The sequence below is a fragment of the Nothobranchius furzeri genome, chromosome 5 (genome assembly GCF_043380555.1).
Source record: "Nothobranchius furzeri strain GRZ-AD chromosome 5, NfurGRZ-RIMD1, whole genome shotgun sequence".
Lineage (NCBI taxonomy): Eukaryota > Metazoa > Chordata > Actinopteri > Cyprinodontiformes > Nothobranchiidae > Nothobranchius > Nothobranchius furzeri.
In genome coordinates, this window is record NC_091745.1 from 40,558,886 (window position 1) to 40,584,775 (window position 25,890).

General features: G+C 44.0%; 2 protein-coding genes across 7 annotated transcripts; both read right to left on the minus strand.

The window, feature by feature from the left end:
* Positions 1 to 305: 305 nt before the first annotated feature.
* Positions 306 to 7,694, minus strand: oprd1b (opioid receptor, delta 1b). 2 transcript variants are annotated; one of them, XM_070551755.1, is made up of 4 exons: positions 7,550 to 7,694; positions 4,857 to 5,138; positions 3,051 to 3,406; positions 306 to 2,923 (listed from the first exon to the last, which is right to left on the minus strand). In XM_070551755.1, exons 2-4 carry the CDS (start codon positions 5,087 to 5,089, stop codon positions 2,394 to 2,396), a joined length of 1,119 nt encoding a protein of 372 aa, XP_070407856.1. In that variant the 5' UTR covers positions 5,090 to 5,138; positions 7,550 to 7,694; the 3' UTR covers positions 306 to 2,393. The 2 variants fall into 2 exon arrangements, with proteins under 2 accessions (XP_070407856.1, XP_015800460.1); XM_015944974.3 differs by lacking the exon at positions 7,550 to 7,694 and having other exon boundaries at positions 4,857 to 5,385.
* A 10,915-nt stretch (positions 7,695 to 18,609) lies between these two features.
* On the minus strand, positions 18,610 to 25,404 carry tcea3 (transcription elongation factor A (SII), 3). 5 transcript variants are annotated; one of them, XM_070550783.1, is made up of 21 exons: positions 25,124 to 25,404; positions 24,556 to 24,618; positions 23,461 to 23,566; positions 23,275 to 23,380; positions 22,248 to 22,682; positions 22,071 to 22,181; positions 21,816 to 21,914; positions 21,666 to 21,734; positions 21,467 to 21,580; positions 21,318 to 21,386; positions 21,006 to 21,065; positions 20,836 to 20,907; positions 20,685 to 20,753; positions 20,554 to 20,616; positions 20,409 to 20,483; positions 19,966 to 20,129; positions 19,800 to 19,861; positions 19,567 to 19,716; positions 19,349 to 19,495; positions 19,171 to 19,242; positions 18,610 to 19,087 (listed from the first exon to the last, which is right to left on the minus strand). In XM_070550783.1, the coding sequence occupies exons 1-21, from the start codon at positions 25,190 to 25,192 to the stop codon at positions 19,079 to 19,081; spliced, it is 2,184 nt and encodes a 727-aa protein (XP_070406884.1). In that variant the 5' UTR covers positions 25,193 to 25,404; the 3' UTR covers positions 18,610 to 19,078. The 5 variants fall into 5 exon arrangements, with proteins under 5 accessions (XP_070406884.1, XP_070406883.1, XP_070406881.1 ...); XM_070550782.1 differs by having other exon boundaries at positions 21,318 to 21,389; XM_070550780.1 differs by having other exon boundaries at positions 21,666 to 21,914.
* Positions 25,405 to 25,890: the final 486 nt, after the last annotated feature.

Sequence of the window (25,890 nt, forward strand, 5' to 3'; positions counted from 1 at the left end):
AAAGAGGGTCCACGAGGACCTCAACATTCTGGATCTAAACGGAGGCTTCCCCTGGGGTACGTAGACCGACAGATGACGTCTCATGTGTGTTATAAATCTCCTACTAAAGTTTAGAGCAAAACATTCACTCCCACTCAGAACTAACTGCTTCTCCAGACCCGCTGGTTCTGATAATAAGATTCCACACACCCCACCATCATTCATCAAGTCTCACTCCACCTTAGTCCATCAGTACACAGAGTGTTAAAGTGAGTCTTGTTTAAATTGTGTAGAAATAAATTTCTTAACTATATAAACCTGACTCTCTCTCTTTCCTTGGAGTTAATACGAAGTGTCGCTTAATCCCTGCAATAAAAAGTTCTGATCTTCTGGTTAAAATAGTCAAAGATCCATCAGATTGATATTTCATATTTCTATGGAATCTCACATTTTATGGTTCATAAGTAAGATGTAAACGACCCATCCTTTACATTATATTAATACACATTCTGGTTATTTAGTAGCCAAACACACTAACGCAGTTCCAGAATATTTTATTGAACATTTTGTATTTACAATATTTTATTCTTTAACATTCAACAAATAAAAGTAGACCTCCGGCCACAGGCCACAGACCTCCAGTCGGAAATCAACACCAAGTAGCTTAAAGTTTTTAACAACAGGACAACAAGACCAGAACATCCACATTAGCCCTAGCCCCCAAGATCCTTGGCGTGAAAAAAGCTACTACCTACTTCCAGTCCAGTGTTTGTTTGCATGGAGACCATACTGGGCTGCCAACACATGCTCTCACGCCACACCTCCATTTTCTCATGCAGGGGTAAGGGAAAACTTCACAGTTGGCACCCCCGTCATGGATGGATGATGCGATCTGTTTGTTCTAATCCACTTTGATGGTCTTTAGAGACGTAAACTATGTGGGAACACCAGCTGTCCCAACTCAAACAGGACACCGTTACACCGCCTGCTGCAAAAAAGAGGCGTTAGGAGGAAATGAAAACCTGACCAAAGCTAATGTAGCATGTTAGCTACTTTCTTAACTCTGTTGCGTCCGACAGTGAGGCAATGAACAATCCTCAAAGCTCCGAGGCTTATCAGTGCCTACAGCAATAAGGTTGGTGTTTTGTTGAAAGAGGTGGGACAAAATCTTATTTACTTAAAAGCAGATGTAGTGTTGAATCAAACCTCAAGAGAATATTCCACCACTAAGTGAAATTCAGTCTTTTGCTGTATTCTCCAGAGTTAAATAAGTGGGAGAAAGCATTTTATAATTTGCTTAATCTGACAGTATTCTGTTGGCTTTAGCTTAGCATCAACAATGTAAGTGAATGGTAACAGTTAGCATTTCATGTGCATATAATATCTTATTGACTGCAAATGAAAATAAGTAACATGAAGGATTTGCAATAGCTGATTTAGGATGTGATGAAGGATGTTTTTGGGGGAAATGGTTTTTAAAATCCTCCTGAAATGTTCAAATAATCTGCTACGAGGAACAAAACCTTACTTCTGGTATCTCCCCGGATGTTGCTCGCATCATCGTTTCTACACGAGCAGGCCCAGGAATGAAGTCAGTGTTATTCATTAAGATTTCAAAATAAAAGCACAAAAATATTTATTAGAGTTCAATAAATCAAAGATTGAAGCTGTTGATATATTTTGTGCTATATGGTACTCGGTGTAGAATGCTTTCTACTCATCACTTTGTTTCTTTACAGAGACAAACACAGCTAAAGATCAAAGTGAATGAAGGCGTTATGGTTTCTGTTTTCAGACAAACATTTAAGCAAAGATATATAAAACATAGAAAGATACATGAAACTGAATTTTTCCTCAAAATTTAGAATGTTTACAGCACTAATAATAATAATAACAATAATAATAAGAATCATTTGATTAAACCTGTTGTACTTCAGCCAAATCACATCACATCTAAAGTGTCATTAGAGACCCATCATTGTGACATGTTATAACACATATATACTTTTATAGATACTTGTTCAATAAAACAGTGAGATTTATTTCATGTTCGGTACAAAAAAGCATCCCCGCTGCCCAGACATCACCCCAGAAGTACATTTCCTTTCATCTCTGGTACATCTGGGAGAATAACTGCTCGTTTAGAGGTTATATCATGTTCCAAAGAAAAGCCACATCTGTTCAGTCCATGAAGGCAGTGATGGTGTGTCATCGAGCTGAAAACATCCAATAATTTCTAATATTCTGAGGATATTAAATAATTTTTACATTCACATTTTGGTCTTATTTCACAGAGATTTACAGAGAAAAGCAGCGAACCCTCGGCTCAGCAGAGAGCTCAGGAGGTCTCCAACACCTGGTGGAGAACTGAGTGTCATCCATCTCCTCTCTTCTGACTGATCCTTGATGACTAATCAGCCAGGCGCTCTCTGCGCTGCTGCAGGTGCATAAACAGTCCTTAGCTCTCTTGCGCTGTTGCGCGCTCTGGAGAAGCTGCTCTGCTCCAAGCGGGAGCGATGAGGCAGGCAGAAATCCCTGAAGCACCTCTTGAAGTTTTCATCCAGAAATGCGTAGAGCACAGGGTTCAGGCTGCTGTTGATGTAGCCCAGAGCGATGCACAGATGCCAGCAGGCCATCACCAGCAGGTTCTTGTGGTCAATTGCCACCATCGTCTTGACGATGATGAAGATGTGAATGGGGGTCCAGCAGAAGATGAAAGCGGCAACCACCACCAGGACCATGCGGGTGATCCTCCGTAGGTTCCTGTCCTTCTCCTTGGAGCCGGACAGGAGTCGAACGTTCTGCAGACGAAGGATCATCAGGCCGTAGCAGATGGTGATGACGAGGACGGGCACCACAAAGGCAAAGATGAAGACACAAATCTTTGTCACCGTGTCCCAGTACCGTTCCGGTGAAGGAAATCTGAGAGTGCAGGCCGTGCTTCCTGAGGAGTTGAAACAATCAGAGTTTTGACATCAGGCGGGGGGAACAGGTTATTAACTCAAGTTGTGTTGCGCTGTGATGACCGCCTGGGGTCAACACTTAGCACTAAAGCAACCAAACCCACCCACCTTTATCTGTCACCTTGGTAACAGCCATGATCATCACCGGCACGCCGACAGCAGAGGAGAGGATCCAGATGCAAACGTTGATGATCTTGGCCTTAGCAGGCGTGCGGAAGTCCAGGGCCTTCACGGGATGACACACCGCGACGTAGCGGTCCACGCTCATCATGGTGAGGGTGAAGATGCTGGTGAACATGTTGTAGTAGTCGATGGCGATGACCACTTTGCACAGCAGCTCCCCAAAGGGCCATGTGCTCATCATGTACTTGGCGCTCTGGAAGGGGAGGGTGCTGGTTGCCAGGGCGTCGGCCAGGGCCAGGTTGAAAATGTAAATGTTGGTGGCCGTTTTCATCTTTGTGTACCTGGATGGTGCAGAGAGAAGAACGTTCATTAGGTCGCTGCTGGAGCAAAAACTAAAGGCTTTGTGATGCCAGCAGGATGGTTTGGATGCTTTATCACCCAGATTAGCAACAACAAACACATAAAAAGCTCTTTTGGTTGTTATGGCAGTGCACTAAAGGCTCTGTGGCTTCCGTACGTTCGTAAAAGGACCTTGATGCCATGAAAAGACCAGATTTAATGACATTTCTTACAGCAGAATCTTACAATACACAAATTTACTTTCTTCTGCTTGGAATAATCTCATCTCAGCGATCTGCAACACTTAATCAATCCCAGAAATCCTATGAAAACATCTCATCCACCGCCAAGCAGATCTCAACAAAAGTCATTCTGATTCAAGATGGCGGCTACAGCTGATCAACATCAGCAAACACAAAAATAGATATTTAAAAGGAATCTGTAAACGGCATCAAAGAGGAATATGAGTTACGGGAGAATTATGAGCCAAGCTGAGATGTTGTAATATTTTAAAGATGTAATGATTTGCTGTCTGGCTCGTTGCTGCAGCCACAACACAGTAAAGTCCCCCGGTGCCATAATTAGGGTACGGTTTTCACTAGTGCTCCTACACTTTTTGACCTTCCCTTCACATTTCCAATAATGTGCTTGGACACCGAGCTCTGGGAACAGCCAGCCTCTTTGGCGATGACCTTTTGGGTCTTGCCCACCTTGTGTAAGGTGTCAATGGTCATCTTTGGACAGCTGTCTAGTCAGCAACCTTCCTCATGATTGTGTAGCCTACAGAAGTAGACTGCGAGACCATCTAAAGGCATTTGCACGTGTTTTGAGTTATAGCTGAATAGAGTGTGGCACCAGAGGTCTTCAATATTCAACCTTTTCACAATATTCTTTTATTCTGAGTTACTGAATTTGGGATTTTCATTCGTTGTCAGTTATAATCATCAAAATTAAAAGAAATAAAAATTTGAATCTGTGTGTGATGAATGAATCTAATGTACAAGTTTCACTTTTCAAACAGAATTACTGAAATAAATCAACTTTGTCATGATGTTCTAATTTTATGGCCACTTCCTGTACATTAACGTTCTCACACCATATTAGGATTTATTACAAAACACATGGTGAATAAATCACCCTCAGATGTCTGTTTGACAGGGAGTGAGTGTGTGATGCAGTTTAGATTTCATTTGTTTGATTGCACTGAGACCAAAAACTCCTTTTGGGACACATCTGAGGTCTGAACTTATTGCTTTTGTTCACTTAAACTTCATTAATGCAGAAATATTTAATAAGAATCATCAAAATCCTGAAGGTTGAACAAAAGATTACACTTTTCTCTCTGTTGGGTTAGGTTAGGGTGTGTGTGTGTCCGTAAATATTTAGATCAGTCAAATGTTCCGTTATCCTTTTTCTGTGCCTGACATTTCTCGGTGTGTGTTTAACTCTTACCGGACCACTCCATACATCACCAGCAGATTCCCCAGCAGCCCCACCACACAGGTGAGAGAGTAGAGCGCCGTGATGCCGACAGCGATGACTAGACCCGCCGTGTTCCTGGCTGCAGCCCCGCTGGTTCCGTTCCCTTCTGGAGGCTGGAGCAGCAGCGGATCCTCCCAGAAGGATGCGTTGAAAGGGGTCGCAGACACCGAGAAGTCCTCCGGGGAGAGAGTTGGGAACTCCATCGCGACAAATTGGGTGATATGTCTCCAAGAGAAGTCTGGGTTTTCTCAGCTAGACAGGTGTTCAGGAGAAAATATTAAAAGCTGCCCGATTGGAGAGGTGGCGCACCGAGGAGTTGTTCCTCCCCTCTCCTGCCTGCGCGCTCTGTGCGCGCTCCGTTTGGCACAGCGTGCTGCTGCGCGCTTGTTGAAACGTTTTCCTGCACAAAGCTCTGAAGTCAGAGGGTTTTTACTACAACGTGCATCCTCTTAGAGAACCTCTAAGCTTTCTTGAGTTTATAAATATCTTCTGTTAAAAATACAACTCTCCAACTCAACATTTGTATGCAACACATTCTCACTCCCAGCGCTCAAAAACAAACGCATGGTCAGCCACCCTACGCTTCAGACCTCTGACGCCAAAATATGATGTTTTATTCTTAGTGCGTTTAAAGCTGCTACACTGATAAAAATATATATACAGTTTTTTTTTTTTTTGGTCCTGGTAATTATACAATTCTGCTTTAAAATCTACTATAAAGTACTATTGCAGAACATTTACGTTAACCCCCTTTTATTTCATGTGTTAAAGTGACTATGTGTAGTTTTTACCATGAATCTGGAAACATCCGTGGAAATGCTGAAAATAGCCGTCTAGCTACATGAGCAAAGATGCACAGGAGGTGCCTTGTAGCCTGGCCTTGGTCACAAACTTCCCAGAATACAGCGCAGTGTTTTCAAAGGGTGGTTTACTCAACCAATCAGCAGTACTTGTGTGACTTTTTAGCGATGGCAGCATTAACACACCTGTTGAATTATAGTAATGCACCTGTGCTGCATCAGTAACAAACATGACATTGTAACATTGCAAAAAGTTATTTTATTGGTTTCAGGTCACTGAAAAACACTAACTCTGTTAATTATTCCAATCACTGATCCTGGCCTGGTCACATTTCCACTCCACAGGGGTTCACCAAGGCTCAGAACCAGGACTTCCTTCTTTGTCGTTTACACCACTTCACTGGGCCAGATTGTCCAACCTCATGGCCTCTCGTACCACTGCGATTCTGATGATACCCAACTCTATTGTTCCTACCTGACAACCACATCACAATCTGCAGAAATCGTTTCCTGCCATCTAGCCTGACGAGTCTCAGTTTCAGCTGCTCAGAATTTGGTGTCATGAATCCATCCTGACTTGTATGAGATGTTCAGTTTGCTGCTGCTGGGGTGGTGTGGGACACCTCATCATGGGTATTGTTGCTGACTATGTCCATCCCGTTATGACCACACAGACCCATCTTCTGGTGACTGCTTCACAAAGTTCAGATAATCTCTAACTGGTTTCTAGAAGATGACCAATGACCTCCACAGTCACCAGATCCAGCCCAGAACCTTTGAGATGGATTGTCTACGGGTGGAACTTGAGGTTCTCATGGTGAACTTCAAACTAAACATGTTTCCCTCGTCTATGTTAGAAGCTGTTACCAGTGGAGTCCATAAAAATTTACGGTGGTTCTGATAACATAGCATCAGTCAATTTGAAGGATTTTCTAGTCACACTAAACTGCCTTAGTGCTAATAGAACACACTGAGACAGATTTACCCTTTAGATGGATTCAAATGAGATTTCCTTTTATTCAGTGATGATGTATTAATGTTTTTGTCAGAACATTCTTCTGGATCGTTCGTTTGTATATGCATGGATTATCATTAGTTAAATCAAATATTTTTTTGAAAACATTTTCTTTATAGTGAGCGTCAGAAACCAAACAGACCAGGTGTGATTATCGAATCTGATGCCCAGCGAGCATCACTTCAGTCAGGCTTTTCACACAGAGAGCGATGCCAGCTGATGCTGCAGCAGCCTTTAAATAAACCAACAGTCTATTGGCTCAGAATAAAGCAGCACCTGCTGGAGGAAGAGGATGGGTTTTATTTATTTATTTACTGTGCAATGGAAAAAAGTTTACATTTGTTTACTTGTTTCACACAAATCTATGCCTTCATCCAAAACTGATCAACAATTTTAACATTAACGTTCACATTATTGATGATTTATAAAATATTTGGGTTTGAATCTGGAACCGTAATCTGTGTCCATCTCAAACAACCCTCATCGTTTATCAACACAATCAATGCTATCAGAATAAAAGCATTCAGCATCTGGATTAAGAATCGACACAAACACCAGTGTTGGGACAAATGGCAGGAGGTCACACGGGTCACCAAACAGGACCCCATTGAACAGGTTAAACTGGTAAAATGAGAATATGGAGCAAAGGTCCATTTATGTCAGTGATTCAGCTCCGACTGAGAAACCATCTAAAGGCTTGGGAACCCTTTGCAGATGCTCTGGATTCCTCAGCTGATTAGAGTGAATGGATGTCGAACCTTTTCACAATATTCTGCAGTACTTGTCTGAGATTATGAATTATGAATAAAAATAAATTTTAAAAAAGTCTTCATTTGAGGCAGAATTACCTGGAGACAGAGTCGGAGACAGGCGAAGGTAGAAATGGCAGGCAGCGTGAAAGGCAGGGGTCAGGAGAAAAACAAGGTCCGGAGGCAGAAATCAGGCAGGGTGAATAGCTGGAGAATTTACTGGCAGGGCTGTAAATAATCTGGCAATGACTGGCTAGCTGAATGGATCTTTTATAGCAGGAAGAGCAGGTGTGGGTGATGAGCTGAGGAGTCCGGAGCAGGTGAAGTGAATGAAGCTGATTACATGAACAGGTGAGATGAATGGAGTTGATTGTGGTGCTGACTGAGGTTGCTAGGGAAAACAGGGCTTGGTGAGGGCACCAGGTGAGCTGAATGAAGAGGCAGAGGAGGGTGAAGGATAGGAAGTCATGACAGAACAAGGTATTAGTTTTACTGTTTAAGTTGAATTACTGAAATAAACAAACTTTGCACAGTATTATAATTTTATATTAAGTTCAGATCCAGAACGTCATCGGAAGATTTTTTTAGTTTTGTATATGTCTGACACTGAAGAGACACTCAGGCTGAAAATACCAAGAGATGAGGGTAATTCAGCATCTCCGTCCGTCTGCACACCAGTGCAGCAAACCTCTGGACATTTAAAAGAGGTATTCTGCATCCGTAAAACTGGCCCACGTTCATGTAAATAAAAGACTATGATACTCAAACAGCTGAGGAAATGGCAGCTTACATTTTCCTGAGAAGTGGTGCGACTTGGTTCTCAGAAACCTAGATAAAAGGCCGTCTGCTGGACTGTTGTCTTCACAAAAAGAGGCAGGCGTGTCAGAAAACGTCTGACCCCTGCTGCACACTAGAAGCATCAGCGGCAGAGGAAAGGTTTACTCACGACAGTCGCTGCACACCGGGAGAGTCTCAGCCACAAAGCGGCTTCTCCACTGTGCTCCTCGCTCGGCTCGTGAGATCACAAATTCTCTCCATTTCATGGCGTTTGCCATTAGACCTAAAAGTCAGAAATACCTCTGTTTGATGCCATCTGGTGTTAATCCACCCCACTGCCAGAATTAAAGCCATGAAAACACACCGCCACACTTCTGGAACGACACTGTGAGTAAATCAGTCGTTAGGTCACTTGTATTAACTTAATCTACATAGATATGAAACTATGAGACCTTTATTTTGAAAATGACCAGGGCTTTTACAATGAAACTGTGTGATTTCCCATCTAGCCCTCACAACAGATGGATGGAACCGTTTGCGTCTAGAAGGATTCTTAGGGAGTCAGAACAGTGTCAGCATTGTTGTGCAGGAACCGTTTGCTGAGTCAGCTGTAGGCAGCTTTTAGCAGGGTTTTTGACAGCTTGTCAAAAATGCTCTGGGCTAAAGAGGGTTAGCTCCGAACGGCCGTTCTGTAGCTTTCTCTAGAACTGACTCACTGTCTCGTGAGCTCTGTTTTAATATTCTCATGTTATGAATTCTTGTCCAATCGGAAAGTGCCATGTTAAGGGATATTACCAAGAACCTCAGAACATCACGCCTTCTTTGAGATACCGGATGCTCTGATTAGGGGTAAGGAAATGTCTATTTGTCATGAGTTTAACTTAACTTTAATTTATCTGTCTAATGGACCTTGTGTCTGAGTGTAGGTGATGATTGCCTTGTCATATCCAACATTACTGATCATCACATATATAAATCATTCAGTGTAATAATTCATTTTATTTCAAACTTTCAGTAGTTCAAGCACAGATTAATCAACCTTATTAATTTAAGCACAATTTAATCAAAACATTATTGATCATTTCATATAACATTTGTTCTTTCCATTTCACTATTGATTAACACACATGAGCTGAAAACAGTCACTCTTATGACAGTCCAGTCCGGCCAAGATAAGCAGACAGGCTTGGCACAGAAGGACCTTGAGAAGGGAACAGTTTGTTGACAATATGTTATCGTGTGTTCCGAGCTGCAGAGAGGCCCGGACTCCAGCTGATGGAATGGCAGGATCTGGCAGATTAAAGGCCACAAATGTAGACTCCTGTCTCCATATGACCAGATACTGAAGGGGTCAAACTGACCATTTCTGGACATTACAATGTTAACTGTGGAAATTGCTGCATCCCAGAAGCGGCTCGTGACAAAAGTAGAACCCAATCCTCCCGTTAGTGGCGCGGCGCTTCTGGGACACACCAGAACATTGCTGCGTTGCGGCTGTTTTGAATCACCCCTATAGGCTATAATGGATTCTTTTTGAAGCAGTGACATTCCGCACAGCTGAAGCTTCTAATGTGCAGTAGACTTGAGGCATCCTCTCATCCAGTGGTGATATCCCATTATTTATCTCTTTTTTACCAGTTGCGTCTGTGACAGGAGATCTAGGTCATGCATCAAGCACATCTACGACTGGACATGTTGCACCAGTTAAACCAGCTGAATTTGGTTTTACTCAGTGCTGTTGACTTTGTGAATCTGATGCAGGGAAGGAGGAGATGGCGGGAGCAAACGAGGAGCAACTGAAGCATGCACTGAGCCTTGCAAGTGAATCTGCCTGTTGGTGTTTCAGTCCAGCTCTGAGCTTACACACCATTTCCCTCAGTCCAGTGCTCATCTGGCTGTTTACAAGAACATTTTCCTGCTGCTGGAGACGTAATGACACACACGGTTACTCAAACACGTTTGTACAGAGAAGGGGGGCTGAAAACAGTCATGTAGGACAGAGGGGTTGCTGCTCTCTGTAATGGCTGAATGTATGCGTGATGCATCATCCTCTCTGCCGTCTCTAACATCTGCAGTGTTGTAAAAGAGAGTCTAATGGAACGTACATTAAAAAGGAAAACGACAAAATGTTGTTTTTGTTTTGTCAGTCCTGAGGGAAAATCATTCATTATTAGTGTGAACCACAGTATTATTTTCAATCATCAGCTCCGTGGAAGCCACTTTGGATGAGCTCTAAACCCCCTCCCTCAGTTTTCCCTCTGCACAAGAGAACTGACACTGCAGGATGTTTGAAAAGTCACACGTATTTGTGTTGTTTATTGTATTGTAATTTGTCATTAAACTATTAAAATTTCATCATTTTAATTGCGTTATTTATTACTTTTTTTTTTTTTCAAATAAGTACCCCCTACCCTACTGGTCTGTGCTTCATAGTGTTTTATGAGATGGGGCAACGGGGCAGAGGAGTTAAGTGCCCGACCCCTAGCCAGAAGGCTGGGGCAGCAGACGACTATGGTTTATAAACTCGACTCTCATATTCCAGTCAGAGCTGACAAAGCTCCTCGAATGAGAAGCAAAACGTCATCAAGAAACCAAAGAAGTCCAGCTGCCTTCATTTGAACTCTTTCGATTACCAAGACCTGGATGACCGAGAACCTTCACCAGCACGTTTAAAATAAACGGATTGCTCAGGGAGAGATGCGTTAAGCATCAGCAGATCAGTAGTCGATCTTTGTGCTGTTTTTCCTGTCTCTGCTGCTGTAATCCAGCCCTCCTGTTTGTTCCCATCGTTTCAGCTGATGACTCGTTATGCAACAGTGACTCGTGAGGATCTGAGGCTTCATTAGGTCTCACACAGTCATGAAGCCATTTCAGCTGCATTCACAGGCTGGAAAACAAAAAGTCAGAGTTTAAAAGAACCTCTGGAGCAACGCAGCTAATACGTCCGACCCGCTGTTTCTGTTTGAAAGGCGGTAGAGTCAGTGGTGACTGACAGGGTGGAGGAGATAAAAAGCAGAGCTGAGGCCAAGGGAGCCTTCAGAACGGGGGGACTGAAGTTCACAGTGTAAAAAGCGTCTTTTGAAGCAGATTTTCTTCCTCTGGGGGATCATTTGAAGTGAAGAAGAAGAATTATCCTTGACCCAAACAGAGAAAATGTTCAAGAATCTAAAAAGAAAGATGGAGGGTTATGCGCAAGAGATGTAAGTGGAAAGGTTTGTTGCAGTTCCGTCTCAGAAAGGAGAACAAGTTCAGAGATTTTATCGGCTGCATGTCATCAGGTTCTGTTTCTGTGAGCAAATAACAAACGTCTGTGCTTCAGGTCGCCGGGCCGTTGACAATAAAGTTGATTCAGATTCTGAACTGATTTGAACTGATGAACGAATCAGGACTCTTGTTGCATCTCACTGTGAAGCTTTCTTTTTACATAAAAATGAGGTAATATTGTTCAAACATCACCTTTATGGTGCATGAATGTAACGAGTCGATGCCGCCATCAGATTATTTATGAAGGCTCAGCCTGGAGCTGGACCTTCACACACCTTCAGATAGATGCTACACACACTCCTGTCAAAGACCAATGAGGTGTGATGAGTTTTCTCAGGTCAAACTGCTCTCAGTGATAAATCAGAATGACAACATTTTTATTCTCTAGTTCTAATGCACACCATCAACAAGTGGAAGCTCTGTTTACACCGAAGTAGTCCACGTTCTGCAGCCTGATAGCAGGAGGAGCAGCAGCTTGTTCTCATCGTGGGACTTTGTAACATCAGCCTGAAGGCAACACAAGGATTCCTCTGAAGGAATGTGCTTTGCATGACTCATTTCCTCCAAAGGGAACCCGACCGAGCCCCTCGGCTCCCGGAGCACACGTTTACTATGCTGATCAGGCGGCTCTTTTCCTGCAGACAGACCATTAAACCAGCAGATGAAAGAGAAGGTTAACAGACCCTTGGTAACGCACAGATAGATGCTACTGGTGTCATGAGCATCCACTCACTTACTGTGTTTTATGCTAAGCTAAAGCTAAAGAAGTACAGCCGGGTCAGGAGAATGACTGGGCTGGTTTCAAATTGATTTTTTCCACTTATCTAACGCTGGGAAATGTGTCAACAGATAACATTTCAGTTGGAATATCCCTTTAAGACAGATCAGATTTAAGGTGTTGGAGGATAAACGCTGATCCACAAAGTCTCAAAGTCGGGGTGCACATGAAGGAAGACAGGAAGATGAACAACTAACAGCTCAGCGTGACTGAAACATGGAGGTGAGTCAGAGAAACAGCAGAAACATCCTCCATCTGGCCAAAGATGGATGGACTGAGTTCAGGATGACAGAAAATTAAAATGAAAAGGTAAAAATGCAGATGCATGAGGAAAAAATTATTTGCCTCTGGTTAAAAAAGAGAAATTGTAAAACAAGAACTAGAGGAGCGTTCTGATCAATGTGAGACTGAAATCAAAGTTGGTGAAATGTGGTTGTCAAGGAAACCTGCCCATGTGAATTCTCTCTGATAGAGGCGAGCAGAGCTCCTCTGTAAATCTGCCGTTTGCTGTCCTCTGAGAGGTCTGCTGCCCCCGCTGCATCATCCACAAGACCACGATGTCCCACTGTTTGCAATTAGGAGTCAGCCTGCAGAAGAGTCAGGAGAAGCACGGACTGCAGGGTGGCTGAAAGCCACCCTGCAGTCCGTCTGCTTAAGAGAGAAATGTAAGTTAAACCTACAGGGGCAAGTGCATTTCAACGTCAGGTAATCATTTAGATAAAAATGCAAAAATCATAAGCTTCTCTTTTTTAGAGCTTGAAGCTGGAAAAAGCTGTGAGCTGCACGTTGGAGCAGTGGTTCACATCAGTCCTCTGCACTAAGGTGGTCTCTGTTTCAGGCCTGTTGTGCTGAAGCACCCGGATGACGCAGAAGCAGAACGACTTCTTCTGCATGCAAACGGCCCAGTCGAGCTGATGCCGGTAACTTCTGGAAGTGACGAGGCCGTGGAAGCAGTCTTCTGATAATATCGTCGTAACACATGTAACTCCATCAGACAGTACAGTATGAAGCAAATATGCTGTGCTGCAGTGTCGTTCATTTCTGCATGTTCTGTTTTAAACTCGGCTGTTTTGCTTGCTTTCAGCACCCCCTGGTGTCCGTTATTAAATCTCTGTGGTGAAACCAAAAGAAAACGATCTCCTTGCTTCATCTTTTTAATCTAACAGCTGAAATGTCTCCCCAGCCTTCATTTGCTTGATTCAAATCAGCTGTGTTCATGATCTGAAACGTGGCTGGAGACTGCAGCACCAGTTATGTCAGCCCAATCAGGCCTGCCAGTCTGAAGTTGCAAATGCGGTATTCTGGCCACAGGGGGGCGCTGGGGGTCTGAGTGACATTTCATTAACCCTGTAAAGGTTCATTTCAGCACATACTGGCTCAAGAAACTCATTTAAAATAGGAAAAACTTCATCTGCTTCACTCCCACCAGCGTTTCTTTATTTTTTGTGTTGCTATAAACCATCTGGCTCCTGGTTTATTCCTTTAGATCGACCTAGATGTGCATGTAAATGCACCTCAAACAGCTCAAAAACTCTGTAATTTAATGTGTTGTATAAATAATTCTATCAGTTTCCTGGGTGTTTCTATGGAATTTGGTCATTTACAGCTGTAAATATCTCCTCCAACATGATTTAACCATGAATGAATCCATTTTTATGTGGAAGTGCCAGTCTGATCTTACCCACATCCATACAGGAGGAATCGCTCCATCACTGTTTAAGATAGAAAGTCTTCTGATGGTCACTGACATTTAGATCTGACTAAAGGCCATCTGGTCTTTGCAGCATCTGCCTGAATGGTGCAGACTTAGCGCCCTTCATCTTAAGAGCTAAAACCATTAAATCACCCAGCCTCTTCAGACATTTAGGATTATTATAAACTCTGAGGAAATGAAAGATTCATATCACCAAACCCAGAGACCGGAGGAACAGGTGATAGAGCCTCCTTTATTGTTAAATGAGAGGATTAAATTACTGGCTATAATTCAGGAATGTCTGCAAGATATATAAATCATGTGGTTGCAAAATGCTGCATGAATATTAGATACTTTATTCTGTTTGCACTAAGAAGGGAAAACGCACAAAGTGAAGATTTGGTGGCACGTCTTCCCTTGGCACAGCAGAGCAGTAACAGTATGTGTCTACTCAAAATATGGTGTCAGCTCAGACTGCTCTCCAGCTTTGATGAGGCTGATGTGCCCGTGTTTCTGGTAAGCTCTCTGAGCTTCTATAAACACATCCTGTCTGCAGGCAGATTTGTCTCTTCATGGTGAATTTAGAGGAAAAAATCAACAAGCTGTGTCTTTCTGCTCCTTTATGGAGGAAAAAACACCAAAAACACAACAGTCATGTTAAGTCTGTTGAAGCAAAGCTTTATTTTATCCTCACTGATGGACAAAGTCACCCAGAAATGAGTCAAGCAGCAAATGAGATGTGAGGATGAACTCTGAAACTGTCTCCTGTCAGTCTGGCTGCAGCTCTTCTGCAGGGCAGGAAGGATCAGTAGTTTCCTCGTGCAAATAAATATTTAAATTGCTGAAGATTTCATTTGGAGTCAAATATGTATTTTATTAACTAAATGCAGAGGTGGAAAGTAACGAATTACATTTACTCACGTTACTGTAATTGAGTAGCTTTTTTGTAAATTTATACTTTTTAAGTCGTTTTTAAAATCTGTACTTTTACTTTTACTTGAGTAAGTTTTTTTAAAAAGAATTGTAATTCGCTACATTATAAATCATATCCGTTACTGAGTAAAAATAAATTGTAGGCTTAATAAATTAAAAATATTACGTGTAGCAGCGTCGGAACAGAGACACCTGCATGAGCGCCGCGTCTAAACCGGGGAGGGGTGGCTACACGCTTTATAATGAGGACAAACAGCCATTTTTACCGCAGTTTTGCTCAAAAACATCAGTTCAGTCCCTGTGATCCACTCGCTGTTTACCTCCTCTCCTGTGGGTTGGAACACGCACCTTCGCGCACCGGTGTGACGTCATCAGAATTCTGCTCGGTTCGGCAACCAGACTCGGTTCCGTGTTTGAAATGTGTTTCCTTACCGCGCACGGAAGCGGCAAAATTACGTTTAGCGCTCCTAAGAAGCGGATTCTCAGCGCTCTGCTCATAAAACAGAAGACCTGCAGCCTGCAGGCCTCTGTGAGTTAATCCTGATACTGTTCAGGTGTAAACATTGTGCTCCATCCCTGTGTTTGAACTCGGACGTTGCTCCTTGATGCCACAGATATGTGATGACTTAGCTTGTTTCTTTATTTTACTCCAGAATAAGAGATTAAATTATTACTAAAGCAGTTCAGTGTAGTTAAATTAGTCATTCAAATGATTCTAACATGCTGCTGTGTGTGTGTGTGTGTGTGTGTGTGTGTGTGTGTGTGTGTGTGTGTGTGTGTGTGTGTGTGTGTGTGTGTGTGTGTGTGTGTGTGTGTGTAGGACTGCATAAGACAGCATGGCTTCATCAAATCCATGCATCCTATATCTTGGCTGAAGTAATGGCTCAGGAAAATAACTTGTATTTAATAAACAATGATGTCTCTGCAGTGTTTATGATAATGTTTTATCTTATCTTTGGTCTGGGAGGTGTAACATATCATGATGCAAGCCTTTTAAAACATGTTAAAGTGTTACAAGAGGAGATAAATGCATGAATTTGAAGTTCATGTTTGGAGACCAACCTTCACAGTTTGGAGGCTCACGCTGGTGAGGAGACACCATTAGTTCTAGTAACACCTGGGCTCCCAAGGCCTGTTCTGACAGGATGGACGTTCCGGGACCCTTAAGGATTCCAGTTGGATGATTGGAGGATTATTTAGGAGGATTGGGATGAACAAACTGGTTTCAGTGGTGAAGGGTTAAAGGTATCGGCTCGGCATTAAAATTGTAGAAATGCAAAATAACTACACTTTATTATCTATATAAACATGTACTGGGTCCAGTTTTTTATTTTATTAAGGACTTTTGTCATAAATCATTACAGAAAATCCAAATCCTCTCCTCCAGACAGTGAAGAACTGTGTTTCGCATACGTCACTCCAGCACGTAAAACAAGCTAGCTGCTGATGCTATATTGTGAATCACTGTTATTTGTTTACTTTGATGCTCCTAATTATTACATAAAATTGCGTTTACAGCTGCAGCAAAAGGTCTGAGCCATGTGTCTGTGTCCTACACGCATTTTTAAATAACAGGTCTGATCTAAAATAATAACTTACCTCTATAAATCCATCTAGAACCGCACAGCTACTTCTGGACTCCAGACGAGTCCCGTTAGCATGACTGCAGCAAAACTAACCGTGTTCGCTCCGGTAAGGAAAGAAAAGGTCCTTTGGGAAAGCTACGACACACACACACTCACGTACGCACTCTCTCTCTCACACACACACACACACACACACACACACACACACACACACACACACACACACAGATATAATCTAAAAGATGATCTCTATATTTCAACATTAGAACCTCCATGACATCCTGGATTAGTGCAAACAACGAGTTGAGCTAAGGAGTTACTCCAGCATCAGGAAGATTTATTCTGGTAAATTGTTGGTTAAATATTTTCCAGAGTTATATCAATAAATACACAGCAGTAAAACTGTAGATTACTAAATTATATTGGGACACATGATGGAGCTAAAACCAGCTGAAAACTTGTCAGCTTAGAGCTCCCAGTGGAGCACAGAAATGAAATATTTAAGAAAAGTAAACAAACTGTACCGATTTTGGTTCTGAAGATGAACAGAATCCTCCTCTATGTCCAAATCAGGTCGCAGGTCTTCTGAGTCAAACGGTCTAAAACATGTCTGCACCTCTGGTAGTGATATCCAGCTGGCGGGGTCGGAGTTCGGTTGAACTTCTCCAGTAATCTAATATCCGTTCTCGTCGCCGTATCCCAGAGAAAAAACAAATCTGATGGACTAGTAGAGGCTTCAGAAGCTACATCTGATTGATGACACAATGTTCTCTGCTATAACGCTAACGCAGAAACACCGGAGCCAGGCGTTGTTTACTACAGCTGTTTCAGCAGAGCTCCATGTGAAACGTCAACTGCTGCCCAGGGCTTAGACCGGACGTTAGTTTCTGTTTTTCCTGCGCCGGTCACAAACATCAGATTTTCTTACAATTCCAGCCGTCAAAATCCAAAAACCTTTTTCATCTGAGGTTTTAATACACATTTACACATGCTGTTCAAACAAATTTTGCCTCTGGTCGATATCTTTAAATGAGTGAGTGAACCCACTACCAAAGATGAACTCTGCTATCTTTAAAAATCAGCTGCTCTAAATAAGCATTCAGGGAAAACTCATGGGCTTGTGACTATAACCTAATTTATGTTACTAGTTTGCAGTGTAACTGCCTTTGTTCATTTAATTAAAAAAACAGCCACTTTGACATTTATACCCCATTGTCTTTTTTTTAACTGTTCAGAAGAGCCCGTCCTTGCACAGTCAAAAAAGTAACTAAGTAACTTTTACTCTGACTACATTTGAAATAAGCTACTTTTTACTTTTACTTGAGTACATTTTGAGGCAGGTAATTTTACTTGTAATTGAGTAAAATTTCATGAAAGTAATTATACTTGTACTTAAGTACAACATTTTAGTACTCTTTCCACCTCTGACTAAATGTTTAATTTTGATCTGAATATTTAGTTTTGAGCTAAATATTTAATTTACAAACTAATTTGTTGGCTAAGATCTAAACATTTGATTTAGAAAATAATATTTAGATCAAACCAAAATTAGTTTACAAACTAAACAATTCAGTAAATATTATTTTTCCAAATTAAGTATTTCATTTGTAAACTAATTATTTAGCTTGGATTAAAATATTAACGATGGTTTAGAGCCACATTTGTAAACAAACTAAATATATTCATATTGCAAAGTAAAAATTTTGCTCCATTTAAATAATTAGAGTACAAACCAAACTGCTGATCTTATTTTGCAAACGGCACCCCGTACTCCACAACCTAAACCCAGGTAATGCAATGAGCTCTAAATATTTGTCCCCTTCCTCTATTTTTGTGCAAGTTTTTGTTTAAAATCAGAGAAAAGGAACGACAATTTTTTTACTTTGGGGTTGTCTACAATGGGTTAAACTGCCTGTTTTTCTAAAATAACATAAATTTTACTTGATGCATTTCACACTATGCATGAAATGTCGCCCTCTACTGTTGACTTTCTGAGTAACATAGCATGAGTCGATAAAAAAAAGTCTTATACCCGAACCCACGCTGCCATTAGTAGATTTTTAAACTAATAATAGGAGCACATTAATTATTCTAACTCCAGCTGTTTTGTTAAAAAAGAAACAACACGTGAGATTTCTGTGGTATTATTCAAAGATATTTACAAAATGATCATTCGTAATCAGATATTTCAACCCTCTGGAGGCCGGCGTTGCAGATTAGCAACGTTAAAACCTACCTACCTGGTTACTCCACACACGTGTTTCATGAGCATTTTTAACCTCAGAAGTACCCCTGAAGCACTTAGTTGTTCGTCCTTTTATCAAAACTTATTTCGGGCCTGAGAGGGTTAAATTATTTCAGATTTTTGGCATCACGACAGCTTCAGGACCACAGCCGAGTTGATTTAAAGCCGAGTCGTTGTCCAGTCCACATAGCACACCCGCATTACTAACACATGCTAATTAATCACAATAGCTGGAGTAAAAACAGCAACAGCCTCGCTATTCAGCTGCAGGAATCCATGCACTCTTAAATTCCAATCATAGGAAATAAACGGCTAAAAAACGCTCCAGAAATGTGGCCTCGCCTCAGTGGCATCAGCAGAACTGGAATTCAGAAACAAACAGGAAAAGAGACGTTGTTGAACTCTTTTATGAAAGCATAAAAGCCTCCAGGATAAAGGCGTTACCTTCCAGCGGTTACCGCACTCGTTACACAAAACAAACGTGGTCATTGGCTCATCAGCACTTCGTGTTTGCACCTGAAACACACACACACGCACACACACACAGATGAATTACCACGTGTTGTGACAGAGAGCGGACTTTGCAGGCCTGGACTGGTACCTGACATTCTCATCTGCTTACCTGGTTGTAGGTGCAGTTCTTCTTCTTGCACTTGCTGCATTGCAGCAGGTCTGTGGTGGTCCCACCAGTTTTGGCCATCTGGTGCTCCCTGATGGCCTCCTGGGTGAGAACGTTCCTCAGCTTTTTCAGCTCGTTGCTGGCCATCTCCTAAACACAGACACCACGCATCACAAAAGGAGCCGATCAGTGCGCCGCGGCGAGGCTGCAGCTCTCCGTACCTCGGCGGACATGGTGGCGATGCGGCTCAACTCGATGCTGCCTGCGAGGACGTTTCTGCGAAGTTCCGGGTTCTTGGGGTCCTTCAGGTTGCTGATGCGACTCCGAACCCTGTTCTTGTATTTCATGTCGGTGGCCTTATTCTCCTGGTAGATATGTGCAGTCACCCAGTTAAGGTTCAATGATTAAGCTAAAACAGGTTTTCCACGACCGTGGAGAACAAAGGAAGCTGAAGGATATGATCTTCGATCTCTGCTGCCATGCTGTCACAGTTTGTTCCAAAATCTTTGTAGTCATCTGTTAAAACCAGATCAGATCACACTATTCAGTCGGGCCCTTTAGTTCCAGAGTAGGTCTAAAAGCTGCTGAGTCATGTTTAATCAGAGTGATCTCGGCCTCACTGTCTGTTCTCAGAGCAGCTGCCAGCATCTCGATGCACTTGTCTCTGATGGAGTCTCCTGTGGCCAGGTGAGGGGGCAGCGGGCCCCCGGCAGAGCTGAAGCTGGGAGACATCGGGCTGGTGGGCGTGGTGGGAGTACTGGGAGCTTCACTTCTGCCTTTTCTGCTGAAGACACGTCAACCGCACTCTGAACTACGATATCTTTGTTTATTTTCATTTGCATTTTTAGTATTTAAAGCACTCTTCTTATCATTTCATTACGTTTTAAACAGCACTGGCCTCTTGGACTAGCTTAGCTATTAGCTCGTCCGTCTGGTAAGAACTAATCTATCGCTCCAAAGTGAGGTTGTTGGAAACAGTTATCTACACCAGGTGAGATGTTAGCTGTTCACAACCCCCCACCCCCGCAGATCCTCTGCACTTAAGCCCCGCCCATCGTGTTACCTCTCAGCGCCGTCAGTAGAGAGCTTCCTCTGCTGGTGAGCAGGCTGAGGAGCCTTACAGCCCAAAGACTCTCTCCTGCAAAGGTAACGTTAGGATGTCACGTGTGCGCTGCATTGATGACAACCACCCGGTGGGTTTCATTTACCTTTCACCTGCCAGCTTCTTGGCTGTTGGTGAGCCACTTTTCTTAGAATCTGTGGATTCCCGTCTGAAAAGCGAGGCACTTTCAGTAAAACTGGGCTGAATTGGAGTTGGACAGTGATTTCAGGTGATTACCTGTCAGGTTTGGAGTCCGAGGAATGGCGTCTCACCGGCTGGCTGGGCTTTGAGTCACAAGAGTCCCTCCTGTCACAGAGAAGACACAGATCCGTAAGAGTCCACGACTAAGTGGGTTCATTCTGCACAGAGAGGCTCCTCCCCTGCACACCTGAGTTTCTCCTTTTTGATTTCCACGGTCAGCTTTTTAGGAGGAGGAGTCTTAGAGTCAGACGAGTCTTTCCTGGCACAAAGAAACATTCACGTGACTTTGACCCAAAGCAAACCATGAAGAGTCAAACCTTAAACAGCGTTCACGTGCAGAGATTGTGACTTGCCAACCTTTCTCTTTTGGATTCATCCGAGTGTTTTTTAGACACTTTGTTATCCACCGAGTCTTTCCTGGAGAGAGAAAGTAGTTTGGATGCTGATAGGATGAGATTAAAACCGTGAGGTGGTCGCTCAGATCTTCATAAGTGAGTTTTTGTGCACATGTCGTGAAAAGTAGCTCTTTGATGGCTTTAATCTGAAGAAATTCAGTTTAATCCTGACAAGATCGATGAGCTAACAGCTAGTTCCAAACTCCAGATCACAGCCTGATGTTTTTGATCATCTGAACTGATTTCAAAGTGAGATTGTTCTCAGAGCCCAGACCTTTCTCTCTTTACACAATCAGCTGACTTTTTCTGTGGCGGAGGCTTCGAGTCCGCGGCCGACTTCCTGCTGCTGCAAACAACAACATGTTTTAAAAAGCCATAAACCACACGCACGCCGGCAGGAGTGAGAACTCCTCTGGTCCTGACCTGTCTCTGTCCCTCTTCCCATCCACAGAGGGGTGCTTCTGAGGAGGAGGAGGAGGAGGGTGAAGATGAAGAGGGAGAGGAGGAAGAGGAGCGTTGGGGTCAGGAGGCTCTTTTCTAAATGGAAACACACCTTTCAGCTAACCTGAAGCACTTTGCGGTGAAGATGAGTAACACTGTAGGTGGGCGTGTCAAGCGTCACCTGGGCAAGGGGGCGTGGAGGTGCAAGGGGAGAGGAGCTATCGGAGCGTTTGGGTCCGCTGGAACTTTCCTGCGGCGAAAATTAGTTTGGGGATTCAATTTTTGTGACTCGGCAACATTCAGAGTGATTTTACGACCGTGCACGTCTGACCTTTCCTTCTTGGTTTCTGCAGGGCTCTTCGATGGCGGGGACACCGGCGGAGAGGGGTGTGGGTGAGGATCGTGGGAGGAGGAGTCTTTACTGTCCTTCCTGATGTTGTGTCACAGCAGGACAGATGAGAGCAGATGTTGCAACATGCTGTTGGAGCACAGCACCTCACACCATGCACCGCGCCTCGGCTACACGTGAGTAATGGAGCGACGTTAGCTCATGCAGGGTCCCTACAGCTACCGCTGGTGTCCTGACCTGTCTCTCTTTGAGTCCTGGGCGGGACGTTTAACGGGCAGCGGCCGAGCCGGACGGGGAGGTGACGGGAAGCGGGTGGGATACAGAACACTGCTGTCCAGCACTCCTCTCCTGGAAGAAACCAGTCAGTCTGCAGCAGCTTCCCGGCATGCAGAGAAGCTTCTGGAGCTCCCTCACCTTTCAAACAGAGGTTTGTCCAGTGGTCTGTCTGTCCAAGATTCCCTTGATGTCCTCTCTCGCTTCTCCTGCCTGATTTCTTCTCTGTTCTTGTCCTTCTTCACTTCTGCGTGTCTCTCCGTGGGAGTCTTTCTGGCTGGCTCCACATGTCTGCTGATGTTTTTCAGATCTTCCGACGTCCTGTCCTTCGTTGGCTCTGGTTTGTGTTTTCCACCCGGGAGCTCGTGCACTTTCAGACTCTCTGCAGGCGGTTGTTTCTCCTCTCTCACGTCTTTGAGATGTTTCTCACTTTGGATGTCTTTTAGCTGCTTTTCACCCACCCCAGGTTCATCCGAGGGCCTCTTTTTGTCTACGCGGCGGTCATTCTGTTTCTCCTTCCTGCTTTTGTCAGAGGGTTTTCTGTCTGAATCGTGTTTCCGTTTCACATCCAGACTCCTAAAAGAAGCACAGAATTTTACCCGCACTCCTCTTTTACAGATGAAATTCAGAAAACAAGGGCTGACATCACCCCTCGTCCTCCCAAGGCAGATTATAAATAACTCCTTTGTCAAAAGGGACTCGTCCTCTGGAGAATCGGCCTCCTGCTGCCGTGTAGAAAACACTCTGCAGCTTTTCTGTGCTCCATTCCTCCTGAAGTTTACAGAACAGGGTGAAAAGCATCAGCAGCACTGACACATTTCACTTTGTCCTCATGTTCTGGAGTGCCTCTTATCAGCAGAGCCCAAGGTTCTTCAGTTTGACCCCATGGCTGAGGAGCCACTGCTTCTCTAGTGTTCTCAAGAGCTTCAAAACCGCTGTGGTCTTCAGGGACGGAAGTGAACGCCGATGCGTCTGTGTGAAATCTGAATCTAACGACATTGGTGATGTGATGTTTGGCTTTTACCTGATTTTATCTGAGCTTCAGATCCAGCTGAACGGTTGATCTTACCACTAGATGGTGCCAATGTGTGTGTGCGCGTGTGTGTGCGTGTGCGTGTGCGTGCGTGCGTGCGTGCGTGTGTGTGTGGGGGGGGGGGGGGTTACTGACTGTGTCTCAGTGGGTGGACTGGTTCCTGCTGGTTTGCTGGAGTCTAAACCATTCTTCAGGTCAGACTCCTTCTCAGAGGGGCACTGGCCGGCGGCGGCGGCGGCGTCTGTCAGAGAGATGGAGGTCATCGCGTCAGGCTCAGGATGGATTAGCTGCACAAATAGGAGATGGGTGACTGCGACTCACTCAGGAGTCTCTTCCAGTCTTTTATGAGGACTTTTGCCAAAGTGATGACCTCTTCGTCCGTGCAGTGCTTCCTGATGTTGTTCACAGACATTCCGATTCTCGTTTCCTGAAATGATAAGGCTCCCATGATGGCACTGTGAGCTTTTTATGATTATTAGAATGGCTTTAAACCAGGGGTGTCAAATATGCAGCCCGCGGGCCAGTTCCGGCCCACAAACGGGTTAAATCCGGCCCGTGAGATGGTTGTGTAAACTTTATTTTCATACTTTACAATGTAGAGTTAAAATAAACGTATCTTTGTGAGCAAGTTTTTTCTGTAATGAGTATAAATAAAACAAAGCTGCACTCAAGGCTCACACAAGAACTTGAATCACATCCTGAAGATGGCCGCCACTCAGGATGTGACTTCTGATGTTGATGTGCTGCTGAAAGCTAAAAGATGTAAAGTAAAATGAGTCAAATATACTTTAAGTTCTGCATGAAACTGATCTAGCCTTGTGATCTAAGCTCTTTGAATCGCTAAGGAATGTTTATTTATTCATTTATTTATTTATTTATTTTCAAATTTTCAAGTACACTTCAGGTGTTGTACTTGTACTATTTTGGATACACTGTTCTCAGGCTCCAGCCTTGTTTTATATTGATTGTATTAAAACAAAGAAAACAATCTGAAGTTGTTTTTAATTTACCGGTCCGGCCCACTTGGGACTAGTGGGCCATTCCCATCTGTACCGGGTCGGCCCGGGCCGGGTAGCCCCAGTCGGCCCCAGCCTGGCCCGGTTGATTCCACACATCCTTGTCTTCAGCCCATGTGGGCTGATTCTACCCACCAATCAGAGGCTTGCTCTAATGGAAGGTGTGAATTTGCTGTCAGCAGTGGGCGTGTTGGCCCTGGTCGGCCTGAAGCAGTACCCCTCGGGAAGAGGGCCGAGAATGAGCCTTGGTTGGCCCGGGAAAATTCCAGGCCACCCAGATATGTAAACAACCTACGCTACCCGGCCCGGGCCGACCCGGTACAGGTGGGAATGGGGCTCTGATTTCCCTCAATGTGGCCCCTGAGCTAAAATGAGTTTGACACCCCTGCTTTAAACTCACCTGGAGCAGTTTGAGGGTCATGTTGAAGCTTTGCAGCTCTTTCAGCAGGTCCATGGCACCCTCCTGCAAACATGAATGTGTTTATTTATAAACATGTAATAACAGGCAGTTGCTGAAAGATGGAGCTGGAAACCAGTTTCGCCTTCGTTCAGTCTCACTGAACTGCGCGGGTTTTCTGATTCTGATCGCTTGTTTTGAACGTTTCTGCAGCAGCAGCTGTGTTGTTGCCCTGAGACAAGGTCCTTCTTCCTAGAACAGACAGACACAACAAGCGCACGGCTGCTGCATCAGCAGGCCGCGCTGTTTACTTTCTGTTCATGAAGAGGAGACCGAGCCCGATCAGCTGAAGATCTGCGGGAAAGCTTCACCCCCCACAGCGCTAACCCGCAAACCAACGCCAAATACCTGCGGATGCCGTTAGAGCTCCTGTAAAAGTCACACTCACGAGAAATCTTTAGCGCAAACTTTTAGGAAAGCGTTTGTTTCGTGCACGGAGCGCGTGCGGCCTTGCGTCTGTGCAGCACGAGGTGGGACAACGCGCCGCCCGCGGGTGTCAAAATAGCCTCACCGTGTTATTTCTAGACACCATCTTGTCCAGCTTTTTGGCGATCCGGATGAGATCTTCGTCTCGAGTCATCGCTGCATTTAGTCCACCTGAGCGATGACAGGGAGCTGGTGTGGAACCGGAGGAAGTGGTGAAGTTTGGATCCGCCGCAGGTTGAACTTTACGCACCGCGCGACTCCATGGAGAGCAGAGGCGTGTCCTGCTAGGATCCCAACTGACCACGGATCACAACAGCTGCACTATATTTAGCTGTAGAGAAGCGCGGCGATCCCTGCGCTTCACGGTTGTTTCGGCAAAGTTCCAGTTTCCGCCTTTCCTAAAGGCTCACCGGTGTTCAGATATATTTACATTGCTATGGCTGCTTTCCCTGTGATCAGAGTCTAAGAACCTGCACTCGAACGGGGTCACTGTCTAATCATTAATCTTCACAAGCCGAGGGCCAGGCGCAGTGTGCGCTGAAAATATTTGCACATCTGTGACAGCTCGTGCGCTGCGCCAAAGAGCAACCTGACACCGAATCACACTTTACCAACTGTTCATCTCTCTATCTCACACACATACACACGCGTGCGCGCGCCGCGCAACGTTGCTGTTGTTAACGCCAAGTGTGTGTGTTGGTTTAACTCTTTTGTGTCTTTGTTGTACTTTAGCATTTTTAGAAATCACGAGGTAATCACAGCTGTTTGGATGAAAAAAGAAAATAAAAACGGGTCGTTGGGTTTTTCCCTTCCACTAGAGGTCGCTATGAACCCACCCTTCACCTACAGGGG

Bases quoted from the DNA above. Each gene is read 5' to 3' on its own strand.
- tcea3 (XM_070550779.1), bottom strand. From the start codon at position 25,192: ATGACTCGAGACGAAGATCTCATCCGGATCGCCAAAAAGCTGGACAAG. The intron at 20,617-20,684 runs GTAATCACCTGA...CTCGCTTTTCAG, and splicing joins TCGGACTCCAAACCTGACAG to ACGGGAATCCACAGATTCTA. The intron at 20,130-20,408 runs GTAACACGATGG...ACGTGTCTTCAG, and splicing joins TCTACTGACGGCGCTGAGAG to CAGAAAAGGCAGAAGTGAAG.
- oprd1b (XM_070551755.1), bottom strand. From the start codon at position 5,089: ATGGAGTTCCCAACTCTCTCCCCGGAGGACTTCTCGGTGTCTGCGACC. The intron at 3,407-4,856 runs GTAAGAGTTAAA...TGCACCATCCAG, and splicing joins GTGATGTATGGAGTGGTCCG to GTACACAAAGATGAAAACGG. The intron at 2,924-3,050 runs GTGGGTGGGTTT...TCAACTCCTCAG, and splicing joins TACCAAGGTGACAGATAAAG to GAAGCACGGCCTGCACTCTC.